Source organism: Tachypleus tridentatus, chromosome 10 (assembly GCF_004210375.1).
Source record: "Tachypleus tridentatus isolate NWPU-2018 chromosome 10, ASM421037v1, whole genome shotgun sequence".
NCBI lineage: Eukaryota > Metazoa > Arthropoda > Merostomata > Xiphosura > Limulidae > Tachypleus > Tachypleus tridentatus.
Genome location: NC_134834.1, coordinates 91,831,831 through 91,849,935, shown reverse-complemented (window position 1 = coordinate 91,849,935; position 18,105 = coordinate 91,831,831). Strand labels below are relative to the sequence as shown.

The following is an 18,105-nucleotide window of genomic DNA, read 5'->3' as shown; positions in this document are numbered from 1 at the left end:
CCCAAGACTTGGCGGTGGGTGGTGATGACTAGCTGCCTTCCCTGTAGTCTTACACTGCTAAATTAGAGACGGCTAGCGCAGATAGCCCTCGAGTAGCTTTGTGCGAAATTCCAAACAAACAAACAAACAAATGGTTCTACATCCTCAAATGAAAGACTGTTTGAGATTATGATTGAATTACAAAATATGTTTAACTGAAAACTGAGTTAAAATTCTTTTCTCTTTTTGTTACAAACCACAAACTGTTTAAGTAATGAAATCACGTAAGATCTAGTAAACAGACAATACAATAACCACTTTTTCAAGCTCCTGAAAAGAACCATTTTATCACATTTATAGTTGTTTTTTTTTTCGGAATTAGTTTAAATTATTCACTGGGTTTTATCGTATTATGAAAATATAATACACACGCTATCTTCTTAACAAGCATCCAGGGACTTTCATTTGTACATTTTGTTTAATATTTTCAACTATAATACTTTGTCTCATGCAGGTGCTGCCTTATATGTCCATGCATAATAACGAATGTTGTTTTATTTGCTTTAGAAAACGTTGAGCATAGAAGCAGATAGAATTATTTGGTTTGTTTGGAATTTCGCGCAAAGCTACACGAGGGCTATCTGCGCTAGCTGTCCCTAATTTAGCAATGAAAGACTAGAGGGAAGGCAGCTAGTCATCATTACCCATCGCCAACTCTTGGGCTGCTCTTTTACCAACAAATAATGGAATTGGCCGACATATTATAACGCCCCATGGCTGAAAGGGCGAGCATGTTTGATATGACGGGATTCGAACCTGTAATTCTTAGATTATGAGTCGAGTGATTTAACCACCTGGCCATGTCAGGCCTAGGTAGAAAGGTAAATAGAAATTCAGAAGAGCTTCGTTTCTAATTGTACAAATAAGACTTGTAATTCATACTGAATAATTTGAATATGACACTATATAAAGTACGTTATATTTTATTACAATTTGATCAGGTTAGTCTTTTTAACAGAAAACACTTTGCGACTTGAATCATTTTAGGTAAATAAAAGTATCCCATCATGCTATAAAACTACTAATAAATGAAAATATAAAGATAAAAATGATAAATAAAAAATTGAAAACATACGATTTAACTAGTTTTTCTATAAGGAAGCTTGAGACATTGTTTGAGCTAAATAAATTGACATGAGACTGTTAGATTTTTATTTGGTGTCTAATTACACTAAGATAGATGTGATACAATTGTAGTTGAAAGTGTGTATTTTTTTTTTCTCTTTGGCATGTTTATCGAACAGGTTTTAATAATTATACGGTAACGTCTAAATACGTACCATTTAGAAACGCAACACACAATTCACCTGTGTTACGTATAACGATTTCAAACAGCTTGCTGAAATTAATTTTAATTTGGAAGTTAATTAAATACAGAGATGTATTAAATTTATGATTCCTGATGACGTGAAACCCACTTGAAATAAAAACGTATCTGAAAATGGCTGGTATTGGTTTTAACACTTTTATTGATAAGCAGAAAATGACGTTTCGACCTTCCAAGGTCATCTTTAGGTTAACAAAGAGAATTTGCAACTGACCGTTGCCGGACACGTCTTAGCGACGAGAGTACAAACGGGTAAGATACTGTAGGGGGCGCTGCAGTTGGATGCCAGGTTATTAAGTAGTATAGGTATAAAGGCGTTCCTTTATATTGGTTTAATTTTGGTTTTAGTTACTCTACAAGTAGGGATTCGTTGATTTTGCGTTTGTTTATATTTATTTATCAGTGTAGTTTTTCGCGACCCTCATATTATGAGTCGAGTGCCTTAACCAAGTGGCCATGACGGACAAATTCTAAATGTAAGAAGCAAGATGTTAGTGTTTTGGCTAGAACATACCTTGTGTCCAACATAGTAAGAACGTAGAACAACTTAACAAAAGATAACCTTAATACAGCGATCTGCAGTAATAAATAAATAATCTAATATTAACTGAATTCTGTGTTTCTACCATGATTTATATTGAAGAAAAGTTATGCTTCTAACTGTTTTGACAGAAACACATGTATAGACAAATACAGAGATTGAGTATGTTATACATTGTGAACCTATAAATCTATGAATCTACGCATGTGTCGATGGTTCAGAGAATCATTATGCTGTATAGTCTACAGACTAAATGTTTCATTGTCAAACACCTTGATGTATTTTATCTTGCTAATTATTTTATTATTCTTAACATTGTATAGAAACTAAACAGCATAAAATTAGAATATTTTTCACAAGCTACAGCTCAATTCCAGGGGTTGAGAGATTCACTATTGAATTTCATAGGTTTTTTTTTGCTTTCTTTCAGTATCCTTCTGAGCAGTGTATTATAATACGAATATTGTAATTAGTTGTGTATTTTATTGTTGTGTAATGTTATTATCATATTCTGTTCGAAGAATATAATGTATTTATGCCTCTACCCTATACGAGGGTGGATTAATAAAGAAAAAAGTAGGCTTATAGCGTTAAAAATCAGATTTCGATACCCATGGTTGGCAGAACACAGATATCCCTTTGTGTAGCTTTGTACTTAACTAGTAACAAAAGCAAAGAGAATACACGATGGAGCTTCACTCCCATATGATATCACTTACCTAAAGCTTCACTCCCATATGATATCACTCACCTGAAGCTTCACTCCCATATGATATCACTTACCTAAAGCTTCACTCCCATATGATATCACTCACCTGAAGCTTCACTCCCATATGATATCACTCACCTGAAGCTTCACTCCCATATGATATCACTCACCTGAAGCTTCACTCCAATATGATATCACTTACCTAAAGCTTCACTCCCATATGATATCACTCACCTAAAGCTTCACTCCCATATGATATCACTCACCTGAAGCTTCACTCCCATATGATATCACTCACCTGAAGCTTCACTCCCATATGATATCACTCACCTAAAGCTTCACTCCCATATGATATCACTCACCTGAAGCTTCACTCCCATATGATATCACTCACCTGAAGCTTCACTCCCATATGATATCACTCACCTGATAACTAATATTTAAAACATTATGTCCATTATCTTATTTTCTACACTAGGAACTAAGCCTGCAATTGTGTTGTAAAGAATATATAAATTGCAACAAATTTATCATATATATGGATATTTAATACAGCTGTTAATATATATATCTGATTTGAAATTATCCGTGGATCTTTATACTGTATTGCCTTAACTATATAGTTTCACAGATTAACGTTTTAACACCCTAACCCTATGGTTTATCTTATCTTGTTTGTTGATGTTTTTTCTCTTACAGTCAGGGTAATGTTGGAACAGTTTTACAACGCAACACCACATACTTAGTAAACATTAAGTCACTAGGATAGCAAAGCACCGTTTACAACACTTCTTGTGGTTGTGAACCTCCGTACATTAAAAACAATGAAAGCAAACACAATAAAATTTTGAATTCTGGTAAATGATACAACATACGAAACTTGGTTGGCCCGACATGGCCAAGCGTGTTAAGGAGTGCGACTCGTAATCTGAGGGTCGCGGGTTCGCATCCCGGTTGCGCCAAACATGCTCGCCCTTTCAGCCGTGGGGCATTATAATGTGACTGTCAATCCCACTATTCGTTGGTAAAAGAGTAGCTCAAGAGTTGGCGGTGGGTGGTGATGACTAGCTGCCTTCCCTCTAGTCTTACACTGCTAAATTAGGGACGGATAGCACAGATAGCCCTCGAGTAGCTTTGTGCGAAATTCGAAGACAAACAAACAAAACTTGGTGGTCCCGACCTATATTTGCAACATCAATCACGCCAGAAAAAACAAACAAACTGTGCAATAAACTGGAAAGGAAGAAACCTAATGTGGCATGAATTAACCTACCTGATAATACAACGTACCGCATAAACCAGAAGTACCTGGATATTCTACTTGCACATATCATTAAAGCCTAATTAGAATGTTTAAGTTGTTATTACACCTGTATACAATACCAAATAAAGTGAAACGAACATAAAACAGAAACGAATAAAAGCAACGATAAGGTCTAATTTTACCTTACCTTTAAAATGAGATAACATTGTATTAATGTATATTGTTATATGTAGATACATACCATGAGAAAAACAATATAACGGTTATTTGAAGATACGTTTCACTGATAATACCCTACTAGGTTTGCTCTTAAGAGAAACAAAACAGTAAGTAAAGGCTTAGCTAGTTGTTTATAGGTTAATGGTTGCTTATCATTCTTGCGCTAAGGAAAGTTATTTAAAAACCCAAATCATCTAAAAGTTAGCCTTCTCAAATATTCAACGAATCTCACATGCCTATTAGGGTTTCTGTAAAATTCCTGTTGTATTTCTTCTTGCTAGAGATAAATCGAAACGTCGTCTCCAAACAGTCTATAAACGGTAGCATAAGGCTGATGAAACATACTAAATAAATCGTCCAAAACACTTCTAAGTCGCATAGTTTACTGTTTGAAACATTTATTTCATTGTACACTTTGGGTTGAAAAATTTGCGCACACTACGAAAACTATCATTACACACAAACACCCAACGTAGTTAAATCACAATTACAGAAACTTGAAGATCCAATAAAATGAGGGACAATGACTAGCTTGTCTTCAACAGATATAAACTACTCAGGAACAATGACTAGCTTGTCTTCAACAGATATAAGCTATTCAGGGAAAATAACTAGCTTGTCTTCAACAGATATAAACTACTCAGGAACAATGACTAGCTTGTCTTCAACAGATATAAGCTATTCAGGGAAAATAACTAGCTTGTCTTCAACAGATATAAACTACTCAGGAACAATGACTAGCTTGTCTTCAACAGATATAAGTTATTCAGGGAAAATAACTAGCTTGTCTTCAACAGATATAAACTACTCAGGGACAATGACTAGCTTGTCTTCAACAGATATAAACTATTCAGAGACAATGACTAGCTTGTCTTCAACATATATAAACTATTCAGGGACAATGACTAGCTTGTCGTCAACAGATATAAACTATTCAGGGACAATGACTAGCTTGTCTTCAACAGATACAAACTACTCAGGGACAATGACTAGCTTGTCTTCAACAGATATAAACTACTCAGGAACAATGACTAGCTTGTCTTCAACAGATATAAGCTATTCAAGGAAAATAACTAGCTTGTCTTCAACAGATATAAACTACTCAGGAACAATGACTAGCTTGTCTTCAACAGATATAAACTACTCAGGAACAATGACTAGCTTGTCTTCAACAGATATAAGCTATTCAGGGAAAATAACTAGCTTGTCTTCAACAGATATAAGCTATTCAGGGAAAATAACTAGCTTGTCTTCAACAGATATAAACTACTGAGGAACAATGACTAGCTTGTCTTCAACAGATATAAGCTATTCAGGGAAAATAACTAGCTTGTCGTCAACAGATATAAACTATTCAGGGACAATGACTAGCTTGTCTTCAACAGATATAAACTATTCAGAGACAATGACTAGCTTGTCTTCAACAGATATAAACCAAAAGAAATTTATTAAACCGACATGGAAACAGTTTATTTCGTTTAGTTGTTTCTTCAGAGTTGAATTGGTCTAAAGTTGTCCACCAAGTAGTTGTCATCGCCGTCCTTCAGAGACCGGAAATCTTCCAACTGTGAAGAAAAATAACAAGAAGCACACACATACACACATATATACACAGTAAACTTACATACGTTATTCTAATAAACTTTTCTGAGCTCTTGCTACAAACAACTCAGTGTACATTTATCAGATAAGTAAAAACCAGAGTATCACTAAACAAGTAATACGTAACAGATAAGTACATACTGATTCAGGATAGTTTACTATATATTTACCTGACTTGGTGAGATGGTCTTTCCAACGTAAACATTCCAGGTAGCAGCATTGCACATAGGAGTAGTGAGGGAGCCTTCATAACGGAAGTAGACTGAAGTGTCTGAAGGCAGTAGATCTGACAGCTTTACGTCAAGATCATTGACAGTGTACGTATCTCCTTTATTTTCCACTGATTCCAAGGCATCAGTGACATCATCTAAGTTGTGAGCCGAATCTTCGTTCAACTAATAAGAACAAACAACGTGTATTTTTTTTCCAATTGTTTGGAGACATTTTTATACAGAAAGTCCTCATATTTTTAAGTAAAATTTTAAAATAAAATAATAACTTTCATTCTCAACCTGAAGATGACCTAGGAAGGTCGAAACGTTGTTTTTTCCCCCATCAATAAAAGTGTTAATACCCATACCAGCCGTTCTGAGATACAATTACTTTCATTGTTATATCTCTTTTCTGATTATTATCAGAAATGCATAAAACATAATTGTCTATTTTTTTCATTCATTTCTTTAAGTTGTGAGCAAAGTAGGTTTTACTATACTTTTAAAATATAATAGTGGGTTACTTTTATTGTAAAATAAATACATTTATTTTTAATATTAAATACAACATTAGATAAGTAATACCTTAAAAAGCATTCTGACAACGGCTATGCCATCCTCATGAGCTAAAGCTTCCTTTAAATGGCAATACTTGGAATTGTAGTGAACTAGATGGAGCTATATGCGAGCCAGAATAAACCAATATTACATATAAATATGGATGTATTGTACTACATTTATTGGCACATGAATGAGCATGTAAGGTTCTATAAAGTATTATAATATTAACTACCAGTTAAACAACTCAGTCTCTAACTTTAATTTGCTTCTTTGATTCTGAAGTTATTAACGCTACTTGTTGTTTTGTAGCAAAGAGTTTTATATACAGCAGCTAAAATGTTTGTCCTGTAACAGTTACATGATAGTTTCTGTGTAAAAACTATGTAAATAAATATATTTTGTGAAGTAGCTACACTTTATATTCACTAAATCAATAAAATGTTTTATTTCCAGTAGTCAAATCGCTATCAGACAAATCGAAAATAAATTTCACCTTGTAGAAGTCAAATCAATAAATATATGTATTTTTGAAAGCAGAATTAAGAAATACTTTAAATAATCTTAAACCTTTACAACTATATAATATTTTAAAAACCTTATAAATACTATATTCTTCTTAATATAAGTTTGAACCAAACTTACTTCCAAAGGATAGGCAGTCTGTTCAACTGTGTGTTCAGATCCACGAGTATCCACTTTCCCCCAGTGAAAGTGGAAACGATCTGAAACGTACTCTGCATTGTCCACCTCGTCCTGTAACATTGGAGTATCAGGACTGTCGAAGGTCACTTTCACTAAAACATATATTTATAAGAGCATGAGTTATCTATTGTATTAATTTTACATAAAAAGCAGTTTCTGTAGTCACGTATTTGTTAAATATATCGTTGGAATTTAATACAATGAAAGACGATATATTTACGCGTTGTAAGGTAATTTTCACAAGAGAAAGAAATATACGAAACATTTCAATCTTAACTTAACACAAAAATACGAAATACGAAATACATAAATTTCAAAATTTATTTAAATATTTCCCATTTATAAAATATAATTGTCGAAAACATAAATATGTTGGTCTTTAATGTGTTTTTTAGGACTAACATGTACTCCCGGCATCGCACTGTTACTAAATATCGTATCTGGTAATTTCTAGCCATTCAAAAACATAGCTAAAATAAACTTTTTCTTGTATCTCGTTTGTAACCAGTGTACAAACGTGTCAGATATTCAAGAAGCAAACAAGGTACAAAACGTTTCTAGAGAGTCACTTGTTTGAGACTTTTGTCTTCAGTTCGACACAGCTAAACTGCTAAATGGAACAAAATGAGAAAATGCTGTTATGTTTCATGTCTTTTGATTATGTCTTCATACACTAGTTAGGTAAAGTATGAAAACTATATTACCTTAACAACCCCATAACCTAACAAAATTAATGTTACATACCAGTTTTCCCAATGTTTTTCAAAGTTATGAAATTCAACTTTAGATCATAATCCACGAACTTCAGGCCGTCTAATTTGAGGTGTCGCATAGTTAGATCGATAGGTGACTGTGTACCTCGATCACACTGAGGAAATAGCTCTGAACAGAAAGACGGGCCTGTAGAAAATGTAAGATATATTTACAAAACGATCATACCATTAATAAGATTGTTTTTGTTTCTTTTATTTTCGAAACAATTTGAATTCGATAACATAAGAATATCCCCAATGTATGAGTCGAAGTGATGAATAAAGGAAGAAATTCGTATTAAATGCTTTTTGTCCATAGTGGCAGAATTTTTGTTAGAAAGATAATAGAAGAAGTAATTTGGGCTTACCAGTTTCACCACTATATATCCACTTTGCCGCAGATGCAAGAAATACTGAAAAGATAAATAGTTTGTTTGTTTTGAATTTCGCGCAAAGCAACTCGAGGGCTATCTGCGCTAACCGTCCCTAATTTAGCAGTGTAAGACTAGAGGGAAGGCAGCTAGTCATCACCACCCACCGCCAACTCTTGGGCTACTCTTTTACCAACGAATAGTTGGATTGACCGTCACATTATAACGCCCCCACGGCTGAAAAGGCGAGCATATTTGGTGCGACGGGGATGCGAACCCACGACCCTCAGATTACGAGTCGCCTGCCTTAACCCACCTGACCATGCCGGGTCTAAAGATAAATAGAAACTAATCAGAATGTTTTCGCGTATTGAATTAAAGCGATAAATAAGTGAATCCCGACAACAACGGCTTTTCAAATTCCTTTTTATAATAGAAATATACTCCACATGGCTAGTGGGACAATATCGTTCTCGGTGAAAGTGTCTTTAATAAAACATTAATAACAAAACTATGTAAACAAATCTACTACATTGGTCCTCTGTGTATTTTATGTTAAATATCAATTGTTTTTATCACGTTTTTTTGTTCTCATAGAAGATACCAACTTTGCTAAAAATCCTTATTTTACACTTGGTAATTTGTTCTTATGTTTATTTTATAAAGATCTCCTTATAACCTTCACACTTTATACCACTTTCATGAAGCACATTATTCTACAAATGATTTCGCATGAATATTTGTTTTACTATCCAGTTGCTTGGAGTGTGCAACAGTTGAACGGTGGACATATCCCACTAGTGTAAAAGCAATTTGTGTGCAACTTGTGGTTTTCGTCGCTTTTATAAAGTAACATATTTCTTGATCTTGTCGTTACTAGATTCAAGTAAACGGCTTCTGTCACTGAACATTGTGCACAGTAATTGTCAGCCTTTACAGGACGCCATACTTGGCATATCACGGTTGAGTTATGAGTTATTCAAGATATATTCTGGGTGATCGAGATGTCCCAATTGATCCATATTCCTTTATTTTCTAATGTTATTAAATACAAGAGATATCCCTGTCTTGGAATCCTATATTCTCACCAACGATACGTCTTATTGTTGTGAGTTATTGATATTTTGGTCGGTAAGAGTTCTTGCATCCCTATGAACACTAAACATTGTCAAATGTAATTTTCAAACAGGTCGAGGTACCGTAACTTTATATCTAACGTGATTCTCTCAAGGATAAGTAATATGCATATTAAAATCGTCTTAGCATAACATAATTAGCCCTTTATAAGTGAAGCTATTCAATATCATAATATTTCATATGCAGTGCTTAAAAACTGACTTTTAGTTTTACAAACGAGGTCACTTTCGTAGTATATTAGGCCTGGCATGGCCGGGTGGAAAGGGCGCTTGACTGGTAATCTGAAGGTAACGGATTCGAATCCTCATCACACCAAACATGCTCGCCCTTTCAGCCGTTCGGCGTTATTACGTAATAGTCAATCGCACAGTTCGTTGGTAAAAGAATAGCCCAAGAGTTAGCAGACTGCCTTCTCTCTGGTATTACGTAACTACATTAGGGACGGCTAGCTCACATAGCCTCGTGTAGCGTTCCGCGAGAAACAAAAACATAAAACTCACAGTGTATTAACACTAGGCTTATTAATTTCTGCGCCAAATTTAACAACCATTTACCAAACCAGTATGTATATAATTCTAAGAATTAATCCTTCCCTCTAGTCTTACACTGTTAAATTAGGGACGGCTAGCGCAGATAGCCCTCGAGTAGCTTTGCGCGAAATTCAAAAAACAAACAAACAAACTTATTGTTCTTACACTTAATATTATTAGGAGTAGTGATGTATTCACTTATTGTTCAACTTAAAAGTTAAAAGAAGTAGTGATATACTTATTTGTTGTTCCACTGAATGTCACTAGAAGTAATGAAGTACTCACTTGTTGTTCCATCTAATTTTACTAAAAGTAGTAATGTAGTCAATTGTTTTTCCACCTAATTTTACTAAAAGTAGTAATGTAGTCAGTTGTTGTTCCATTTAATGTTACTGAAGGAAGTGATGTACTAATCTGTTGTTCCACTTAATGTCATTAGAAGTAGTGATGTACTCATTTCTTGTTCTAATTAATGTTATAAGATGTAGAGATGTACTCATTTGTTGTTCTACTTGATGTTACTGAAGGGATTGATGTACTTATTTCTTGTTTTACTTAATATTACTAGAGATAGTAATGTACTCACATGCAGTTCCTTTTAATGTTACGAGATGTAGTGATGTATTCACTTGTTGTTCCACTTAATGTTACTAGAAGTAATTAGGTACTCATTTGTTGTTCTAATTAAGATTACAATATTTAGTGATGTACTCATTTCTTCTTCTACTTGATGTTACTAAAGGAAGTGATGCACTCATTTGTTGTTCCAATTAATGTTATTTAAGGTAGTGATATAGTAACTTATTGATCCACTTAATGTTACTAGAAGTAGTGACGTACTCATTTATTGTTCCACTTGGCGTTGCTAGAAGTAATGATGTACTCATTTGTTGTTCTAATTAATGTTACAAGAGGTAGTAATTTGTTGATCCACTTAATGTTACTAGAAGTAGTGATTTAATCAGTGATGTCGAGAAACCCACTTGTTGAGAAATATATATGCAAAAACGGCTCGTTTGGGTTGAGAAAATATTTTGCATAGAAGAGCGAACAACGTTTCGACCTTCTTCGGTCATCGTCAGGTTCACAAAGAAAGAGGTAACTGACCGGAAGCTGACCACATGTTTGAAAGGGGTTGTGTAACTGAGTGTCGAAATGTAGAGGGCGGTTTGTTTTGGAATTTCACACAAAGCTACTCGAGGGCAATCTGTGCTAGCCGTCCCTAATTTAGCAGTGTAAGACTAGAGGGAAGGCAGCTAGTCATCACCACCCACCGCCAACTCTTGGGCTACTCTTTTACCAACGAAAAGTGGGATTGACCGTCACTTTATAACGCCCTCACGGCTGGGAGGGCGAGCATGTTTGGCGCGACTCGGGCGCGAACCCGCGACCCTCAGATTACGAAGCGCACGCCTTAACGCGCTAGGCCATGCCAGGCCTGTAGAGGGCGGTATTAGATGTTTGAATATATAATTTTATTTATTTTATTATATTAATATAGGTATAAAGGCGTTCCTTTATATTGGTTTATTTTGGGTTTAAGTTGTTGTATAAGTAAGGCTTCTTTAATTTTGCGTTTGTTTATGTTTGTTTCTTTATTTAGTATTTGAGTGTTTTCTATGGTTATGTTGTGTTTATTTGACTTGCAGTGTTCGAAAACGTGTGAAGGTGACTTTTTATGTTCTTTGAATCTGGTTTCCATTTTCTACTTGTTTCTCAATATAGAAGTCGTGGCAGTTATCACATTGTATTTTATAAATAATGTTGGTGTGGTGTTTGTCAGTGTACTTTTTACATAGTATAGACCTCAGTTTTGTGCCTGGTTTTTGAATAAATTTGGTATTAACTGGAATGCCATATTTTGTTACTAGTTTTGCCAAATATTGGTTATTTGTTTGCTGATGTCAGGAATATATGGTATACAGCAGTATATGGTTTCGTGGTTTTTTTTATTCGTGAGATATATTTACTTTAGTTGGTTGATTTTGCTTTCTGTCTAGGTGTGTGCGTATAATGTTTTTTACGGTTTGTGGGGGAAACTTATTGATGTTGATGAAGTATTGTTTTATTTTGTCTAATTAATCGTTAATTTTATCTGGTGAGCATAGTTTTATGGCTGTGTTTATTTGGTTTCTTGGTATGTTGAGTTTTTGTTTTGTTTCATGTGCTGAGTTCCAAGGAATGTATAGTCCAGTATGGGTGATTTTTCGGTGGATTTCTGTTTTGAATTGTGTATCGGTTCTTGTAAATTTGAGGTTAAGAAATGATATTTGATTGCTTTCTTCCTGTTCACATGTGAAGTTAATGTTGGGATGTATAGAGTTAATGTGATTGAAAAAATTAAGTATGTGTTCTGTAGATGTGAATTCCGCAACCGTGTCATCTACATATCTGTACCAGTATAGTGGTGGATGTAATGCTGTGTTAATTGCTTGTGTTTCAACTTGTGTCATAAAAATATTGGCTAGAACTGGTGATACTGGGTTGCCAATGCTTAGGCCATTTGTTTGCATATAGTTTTGGTTGTTGAACATGAAGTTTGTCTTTATCGTGGTGAATTCTATGAGGGTTGCTAACTGGTCACTGGGAATTTCTATAGTTGGGTTAGGGTCTCGGATATAGAGTTCTAAGGCTATCTTGCAGGCTTCAGTGGTTGGAACTTCTGTAATAGTGTTACAGAATTAATAATAATTTAATTAATAATAATAGTGTTACTTGATGGATAGTGTTATTGAGTTCAAGGTTTAGCAGAAGCATCTCTTCAGTGCTTAACTGACGGTAGGTTTAGCAGAAGCATCTCTTCAGTGCTTAACTGACGGTAGGTTTAGCAGAAGCATCTCTTCAATGCTTAACTGACGGTAGGTTTAGCAGAAGCATCTCTTCAGTGCTTAACTGACGGTCAGATTTGTTAATTATGAGGTTAGTTGGTGGTTCGTCGCGTTGGCGTCTTTTGTCAGTTTTACTAACAATTATTAATATGATATAAACGTGTATCTAAGAGTAATACTTCCACTCTAGCCATGTTGTATGTGACAAAAACACAGCAAATACAACAAAATACAACGATTTTTTTCACATCAAAAACCTACCAGTTTATTTTTGTACTTCCATATCTACAAATTGTAAATAATTTAGTTAAACCTAAAAATACGGACGTTGTATGATGGCCAAGCTTTACATCTCCATTTTATTGTAACTGTTAAAGTTCAAACTCATGGCTCGTACTCTTTTTGGAATCTATTGGAAGCCTTTAGACTTTAATAAGCAAGAGAGGCAGATTCTTACCTCGATAAAACAGGAAAATGAGCAACATGACAAAATATAATTACACTCAGCTGTTTGTATTCACAAAATATAATTACAGTCAGTTGTTTGTATTCACAATGTATAATTACAGTCAACTGTTTGTATTCACAAAATATAATTACAGTCAGTTGTTTGTATTCACAAAGTATAATTACAGTCAGTTGTTTGTATTCATTAAGTATAATTACAGTCAGTTGTTTGTATTCACAAAGTATAATTATAGTCAGGCATCCAATGATAGTTACGAAATCCAAGACAGTGTATATGCACCTAAGTACCACATTTCACATGTTTATACAATGTGTGGAACATTTAATTGAAAAATGTTTTCTTTGTACTTACATTTATACTTAGTACAGTAAACCTTACACTTATACTTTGTACAGAAAATGATAAAAATATAACGTAAGTGGATGTTTGTAGTCAAGCACAAAGCTACACTATGGGCTGTCTGTGCTTTGTCATCCATGGGAACTGAAACCCGGTTTATACCGTTGTAACTTCACAGACGTACCGCTGTGTCACTAGAGTTCACTTAATGTGTAACAATAACACTGACTGTAAACTTTTGATATACATTTATACCGATCACTCAAACAGTAATACTTTGAAATTCTTCTCAGTCGAAAGTCAGTGGTTTAAAAGAAAAATAACCCATAAAATATCCAATAGTATTTTAAATAAAAGTCATATAAGTTGAAGAATTAATAAATCATATAGGTTTGTGATAATTCCAATTACAGTAGATTGTGATTCGTTAAATATACTTGGTTTGATAAGTGGAATTCACAGTGTAGAACAAATAACTTAACACAGAGTAAACTGTAAGTTTTAAAGTGATCATAAACCAGCCGGACACGAGGTACTGATGCAGTCGTTACAATCTGTATGTTATAATATTTGTTATTCTACTTAATTTTACAAGAGGTGGTAATGTACTCACAGTTCTTACGAAAGGTGGTGGGTAAAATTCGACTGGTGATGTTTACAATGATAATGAACAAAAGTTTGTTTAGTTAAGGGTCTTCGCACAAGGCAACAGAAAGGGTTATCTGCACAAAGCTGTTGCTAAATGTTAATTAATAGGCTAGAGTGTAAGTAGCTAGTCAACAGCACCTATTCTCTCGTATAACGGTAACTTTTACAGTGCCACCATATCCTAAACATGCTTAAGTGAGATAAAATAAGATGAAAATATTCGTACAAACCCATTATTTGTAAATGCTACAATCTTCTTATGTTAGAATAAAGTCATGTTTATGATAAACTTCAAGTTACCGGCTCCAAAGTCGTAATTGACCACAGTTAGACAATATATAGTGTCGTAGCTGATCACAGTTAGACACTATGCAGAGCTGAAGCTAAATGCAGTTAGACACTATAAAAAGTCATAGCAGGCCACAGTTAGACAGCATACAGAGTCTGAGCTGACCGCAGTAAGACACTATACAAAGTCGTAGCAGACCACAGTTAGACACTATTTAGAGTCGTAGTATACCATAGTTAGACACTATATGGACTCGTAGCAGGCCACAGTTACACACTATACAGAGTTAGAGCTGACCACAGTTAGACACTATGCAGAGTCAGAGCTGACCACAGTTAGACACTATGCAGAGTCAGAGCTGACCATAGTTAGACTCTATGAATAGTCGCAGCTGTATAGTTTTAGAAGTGACCAATATTTCAAAGGCCTTTACGAAACATAAGTTATTAATATATTCGTCTTTCATAACAGTTTATCTTTTATACATTTTAAGTATATACATAAAGACATATAATATATATATGTGGTCTAACTGTATCTGTAGAATTATCTATGTTATCTGTACTTGTCTAAACATTTTATATGTTGTTCTTCTCTATGTAAGATGATCGGACAAGTCAAGTCTCTAGATAAAGATAGAATGAAGTCATTTTAACGTCAACGTTTTAGAACATTTACATTAATAGATGAAATAAGCAACTTCCAGTAATGTTAAAAATTTGGTCTGTGTTATTTAGATATTACAAAATAAAAGGGATGTTTATTTACTTGGAAAATCATGGTTTATCTATAAATCAGTATTTTATTAGATATAATAATAACAGTTTTATAACAGTTACATTAGAAATGTAAGTTCTAACAACAATAGAAAAAATAACGAACCTTTGTCTTATTTCTACTTCTTCACCACATGCTGGACAGGACTTATTGATTTTATTCAGTTCAAAACAATCTGTATGTACTGCACATATGATATTACGTCATAGCACACTGTCGTTGACAGGTAAGACATTAATAGTTTCAGTATAAAAAAAATAGTGTCCGCTAGGTAATTAACAATAACAGTATAGTACTGCTTTCGGATAATTAGGAAAAGCACGAACGGATTAATTATCGTGTTCGTATTTTTAAAAAAAATATGAAACGTAGTTTCAACCAAATTCATTCGATTTTATATATTTGCTAACTTAAATTTAAAACAACTCAGTAGATTATTTAGAACAATTGAAGAATGGAAAATCGATAGTTTATATACATCTAAAAGTAATAGAATACAAAAACTGTACAACGTGTGAAGTGAAATTATTATATTATCTGTTGCAAAGGAACACTCACAATATACCAATAGATATAAATTAATTTGTTTCGAATTAAACACAAATGTGCTATCTGTGCTCTGCTCACTACGGGTATCGAAACTCGGTTTTTAGCGGCGTGAGTCTACAAATGTGTCGCTGTGCTGCTGGTGGCGTATATAAATTAGTGGCTAAGAAGGCTTCTAGTACATTATTTTGAAACGAGGTTCAGTAAGTATGCGCTACGAAAGTGTCTTTAAAGATTAAGAAAAAAACTGTTCGGGTTAAATTTTAAACATTAACTGTCGCCGTATGGTTTAGCCATTGAAGTTCAATTCAATAACAAGAGGGACACTCAATATAGCGCTTACGTATGTTCGTCATTATCAACGGACACGGAACATTTCTAGCAGGAAAATTACCTTACGATTGATATCCTACGTATGTCTGCCAAGTTTCATCAAAACCCGACTGAGATATAGAGATTTTGTGTTTAACCTTCGACCTGGAATCTCCGAAACTGATAAGTTGGGTTATAATCCAAATGTATACCAACTTTCGTCCAAATATATTCAGGAATCGTGCTCACACATACACTTACACAAAGGTGAAAACATAATCTCCGTCCTATTTTTGTGGCGTAGATTATTACGATATAAAAAAAAGATGCTGATCAAGTTATATTTAAAACTTGTATGATTTTTACTTTAAACGTGACCAAATCTATTCCTCTAAACAGTTAATAGTTACACTTGGAAGACCAATTTACACAAGAGCAGTGTCGATTAGTTCAGTTTAATTGGGTTGTAAATAAAAATACATGATAACACAAGAATAACTGATATACTTTGTATTGTTCTAATGAAATAATAAATAAAGCTGTCATCTAGTGGATTAATTATAAACTAGTGTGAAGTGATACACTAAAATTCGATTGTTAGGACTTACCTCGTTATATGAAAACAGTAGTTCAGAGTGAACTTCTCCATCGTCTTCCCCTTGTGGCTCAGCGGCAAGCTTATGGAAATAAAACGCTGAAATCGGGTTTAGATACCCACGGTAGAGAGATGACAGATCGTGTAGATTAGATCTTAAGTACAAACAAAACGTTTGATGTGAATTTACCTATAAAAATGTTTAAAATCGTGTAGTGTCATTTTTGATAGTTCACAAAAATCAATAGTTATTCTATTATATGTCTGAAGATGATTTATAATTATTTTAACGATATATATGAATGTGCAATCTTGCAATCACATTTTGCTATACAGGTTTAAATTAAAGTTTGTTGATTTTTAAGGTTTTTACTTCAAAAGTTACTGACATAATTTTGACGAGAGTGGCATAGTGGTTAAAGTACTAGGCTTTGGATTGATAAGTCAAAGAATTGCATCATTTCTCTGCTGCACACACTATTCAGTTAAGCTGTAGGTGCATTATAAGAGTGACAGTTGTTCCCGTTATTCGGCTTGAAGTCCAACAAAGTTGATGTAGTCAGTTCTCTTTAATGAATAATGTAACAAAGTAAAACGTCAAGTTACATAATATATGGACTCCACTGATAAAGAAAAGCACGAAAAAGAAGTCGATAATTTGAGGTTTGACCTATAATTTGAGTTTTAATTCCTTTAAAAATATTGAAACAAAAGGTAGTTAATTATGGATCTTTAGTCCTTCTAGTAGCGGGTGTTACTAACTGATGGTATAGATTTAAAAATTCTGGATAATTATACATGAACTGGTGTCTTGGCCTGACCAGGCATCAGTAAGTGCCTAAGTTACCATTCCAGTCGAAATATACAAATTTTATTGTTATAAGTTCTTTATGTGAGATCAAGGAAGACAACAGGTTTAGAACTTGTCAGTTTAGAATTTTATATTATATATCCTATGATAGTCTTTGTAAAGTTCGTGAAGATATTTCTGGTATGGTGTCGTTTGTTTCATTCATTATTGTTCAAAAATTTGTGTTCATTTTTATTATAATTTTTGGACTCTTACTGGTATTAAAAATAAATAGGTCATAAGCACTGTTAACTAGCGAAGAATATTGTTATATTCTGACAGTGTTATGGAAAGTTTCGGTTTATTAGCTAAGATTAACATTGTCTTACTCTGACCACTATATAAAAAACTCCTGTTTATTAATGAAAATTAGTCGAGTCTTAACCTGGCAGCCTCATGAAAAGCTTGATTTTGTTAGCATAAGTTTACAGTAATGGTAATGAAGATTAGCAGTATTTCTTCCTGGAGGCGTTATGAAGTGCTGCT

The 18,105-nt window shown here is 33.9% G+C and overlaps 1 protein-coding gene across 1 annotated transcript; it reads right to left on the bottom strand.

Moving 5' to 3' along the window:
* Positions 1 to 5,589: 5,589 nt before the first annotated feature.
* On the bottom strand, positions 5,590 to 9,246 carry LOC143228401 (carbonic anhydrase-like). The gene is made up of 6 exons (XM_076459666.1): positions 9,237 to 9,246; positions 7,921 to 8,076; positions 7,117 to 7,268; positions 6,499 to 6,591; positions 5,872 to 6,096; positions 5,590 to 5,664 (listed from the first exon to the last, which is right to left on the bottom strand). Exons 1-6 carry the CDS (start codon positions 9,244 to 9,246, stop codon positions 5,590 to 5,592), a joined length of 711 nt encoding a protein of 236 aa, XP_076315781.1.
* Positions 9,247 to 18,105: the final 8,859 nt, after the last annotated feature.